Source organism: Sorghum bicolor, chromosome 1 (assembly GCF_000003195.3).
Source record: "Sorghum bicolor cultivar BTx623 chromosome 1, Sorghum_bicolor_NCBIv3, whole genome shotgun sequence".
In the NCBI taxonomy this organism is placed as follows: Eukaryota; Viridiplantae; Streptophyta; class Magnoliopsida; order Poales; family Poaceae; genus Sorghum; species Sorghum bicolor.
Genome location: NC_012870.2, coordinates 78,105,340 through 78,108,551, shown reverse-complemented (window position 1 = coordinate 78,108,551; position 3,212 = coordinate 78,105,340). Strand labels below are relative to the sequence as shown.

The following is a 3,212-nucleotide window of genomic DNA, read 5'->3' as shown; positions in this document are numbered from 1 at the left end:
GAAAGGAATAATTCTCGTCGTACAGACTTATACTTGGCTCTGATCAACCGTACACATTCACATGCATAAATGTACTTTTCATGGCTTTTAACGTTTAGATAGACCATAAAATAACGAACCATTCTATAGCAGCAGTGAGCGTACTAAAATGCATTACAATTACATATATATTTACTGGTTCCGGCCTGCTCCTGTTCAGAGGCGTTGCATGCATGTCACTGATCAGCGCGCTAGCAGCAAGATCGCCTTTCAATTCTCCTTGTTCTTTACCCACTATTATGGTACGTACTTTGCCGGGCTTGCATCTCCCGCATATACAATTGTTAGGCCACGATCAAAACCCACAAGCAACAAAGGGAATAAAACAATCATACACTACTGTTCCCTCATATGAGAGCATATGGTAGCTCAAGGACGTAAGAACTGTATGAACCGTTTCCTGGCAGGAAGAGAACAAAAACACAGCTAAACTCACAGAAGAAACAATCTGCTTCTTGGAATTTAACCCATGCCGCGTGGTACACCACAATATATATCAACCCGCATACACACCACATGATCCAATTATACAAACCGCAAGAAATGATCACCTTACAATACCTGAGCAACAAATTGTTAATTTGCTGCTGGGATTCTTCAGATACGTACCTCATACTACTACACACTAGCTCTACACTAATTCATGGAGCAAAGCCATGGAATAATATATCAATGAAGCAAAGCATCAACAACAATAACAATCATGCAACTTACTAGCTTATATTTGCTGGGTTGGTTTTTGGAGCTGTTTGCTAGCTAGAGGCACCTCCCTCCGTAGCCAGCACTCCTAAACAATGCCTGCTTTATCTCGTCGGTGCTCAGAACTTGCCTCTTCCCGTCCTCCTACCACAAATTAGTAACAAATCCTTGTAATGCATAAAGTCAGATATTACTATAAGAGCATTAATGGAACAACTGCCTCTTTCCAAACAAGTTGTGGATCTTTAATTACTACTTATCTGTTTTATTTAATGTTCTTCATGTTCTAGCTGAACATCATGGATTCTACTAACAATCTATATATACTTAAGAAATTGGAATGATGGGTGTATGTATTCCCCATTACATTAGTCCGTATTTCACCGTTTCCCGGAAAATTTAAGACGGATTGAACAATTTTTAGAGTCAAAGAATCGATTCATTTAATCACGTATACTCACTTGTGAGCAAGAGGCCTGCATGGCAAAGTCGCTGAAGCAGCTCACGACGCACTGCTCGATCTCCAGGCCGAGCACCTCCAGCGCGCTTACTGTGGACAGCAGCACCCCGGGGTTTGTCGGGCAGCAGATCTCGATCCTCGTGCTCCCGTTGCCCCGCTTCTCGACGTCGAACTGCATGTGCCCACCCACACGCACATGGATCAACAAATCACTCTAGCTGCTAGTTCATCGATCAGGTACTGCGTGCTGTGCCCTACAGTGTTAAGCTAGCAGCTAGCTAGAGAGTAGTGTGTGTGTGCATGTGAAAGTGAATGTGGAGATGCGTACCTTGGTGGAGTTCCTCACCATCATCTCGTTGCTGCAACTGGACGAATCTTTCAAGGTATTGAGGAGGTCCAGGTCCTCCGGCGAGGCGCCGATCTCCTCTTCGAGGACTTTGATCCGCTCCGTCAGCTCCTTCACATAGTCAATGGTGTCCCCAAGAATGGATGTCCTGTCCATCTGTCGATCGAGCCATGCATGAGCGATCAGTTTTAGCAAGCTCAGTCGATCACATACCTTATTGGGAGTACTACACAAATTAAAGGCGCAGACGATACATACCTTGCTGATCTTGGGAACAATGGAGCGGAGCATGGAGAGGCGGTCGTTGAGGCGCTTCCTCCGCCGCCTCTCGGCCATGAGATTCTTGGACGGCGCGCCGTGGAGCTTGCTCCTGTGGTGATGAGGGCCGCCGACACCCCTGACGATGGGCATCTCGGAGCTCTCGCCGCGGGCGCCTCCGCCGAAAACGAACGTTGGGGACCCGCCACCTCCATAGTGCTGCTGTCCCTGCAGGTCAAGGTCACCGCTCGTCTCCTCCTCCACCATGGCGTCGTGGAGTGCAGCAAGCGCCTGTTTGTGTCCGGGCACCGCTACGGCCTCGGCCCCCGGGACGGCGACGCCGCCGCCGCCGCTCCTGTACGGGTTGCAGACCTCGCTCAGGCAGTCAAAGTTGAACTCCTCGTGCGGGTGCGGGGGCGGGAGCGGGGTCCGGGCCGCCGCGGGCGGCATGGGCGCCTGCAGCGGCTCCTGGTGGAACGGCGAGAGGTCCATGCTGGTGGCGTCGGCGGCGGCGCCCTCCGTCGTCCCGCCGTAGAAGAGGAGGTCGCTCATCATCATGCCGCCGCCGCCTCCGCCTGCGCCCGGGTAGGCACTACAGGGATCAGCTTGCTGCCACGGCGCGGACGACGCCGCCGCCTCCCGCCGCAGCGACATGAGCTCGTCCAAGAACGCCTCCTCGTCAAGCTCCATACCGCCCCGGCCCCCGTCTCCCTCTCTCTTATGTCCCAAATGCCGTTAGCCGAGCTCTAATGCCCAGCAACCTCGCCACAAACCCTCGCGCTTATAACAAAGCGAACGCGGGCGTCGTCGTCGTCGGCTGGTAGCTCACAGCAGCAGCACGGACCACCACATGACCAACAGGGAGAAGCAACCTGATGAGAGTGAATTATCCTGCCGCGGTGTGGGCCGGGGCGACCGTGTCCTGCGCAACCTGATCGAGCGACAATTATTCCTTGGCAATCACTGCCGTTCGTTTAGGGTACTCGACGATATGGGTCGTCGGTCTGCTCTTCTCTTGGGCATGGGCAGCGGCAGGGAAGGGCACACTTGCTGCGATCGATCGAGGTCGAGGCTACCTGGAAGTAGCTAAGCACGGCGGCCTACGAATGGAATGGAATCTCCGCATTTGTTTAATCCCTCTGCCAGTTTTCAATTACAGACCGGTGTCGTTTTCGCCTGAAATCTGCAATCTCGCGACCCCCTTTTAAAACACCTCCCGTCGCTGGCAGCGTTCGACCCAGGTCTCGCCAACGGAATTTATAGGGGCTTGTCACGGCCGCCTACAGGCAGAGCAGAGGCAGCACAGGCTACTGGCTACACTACACTACACTACACTACGGCCGCCGGCCGTTGTTTAATGCCGGATTGATCCCCCCTGGCCGTCTTGACGCGCGCACGCGTACGTGGTCG

The 3,212-nt window shown here is 52.8% G+C and overlaps 1 protein-coding gene across 1 annotated transcript; it reads right to left on the bottom strand.

Annotated features, from left to right (window-relative positions):
- Positions 472-2,978, bottom strand: LOC8057408 (transcription factor bHLH61). Its single transcript, XM_002465861.2, has 4 exons — positions 1,803-2,978; positions 1,527-1,700; positions 1,200-1,370; positions 472-882 (listed from the first exon to the last, which is right to left on the bottom strand). Exons 1-4 carry the CDS (start codon positions 2,490-2,492, stop codon positions 796-798), a joined length of 1,122 nt encoding a protein of 373 aa, XP_002465906.1. The 5' UTR covers positions 2,493-2,978; the 3' UTR covers positions 472-795.

Bases quoted from the DNA above. Each gene is read 5' to 3' on its own strand.
- LOC8057408 (XM_002465861.2), bottom strand. From the start codon at position 2,492: ATGGAGCTTGACGAGGAGGCGTTCTTGGACGAGCTCATGTCGCTGCGG. The intron at 1,701-1,802 runs GTATGTATCGTC...CTCGATCGACAG, and splicing joins TTGTTCCCAAGATCAGCAAG to ATGGACAGGACATCCATTCT. The intron at 883-1,199 runs GTGAGTATACGT...AATTTGTGGTAG, and splicing joins TGCAGGCCTCTTGCTCACAA to GAGGACGGGAAGAGGCAAGT.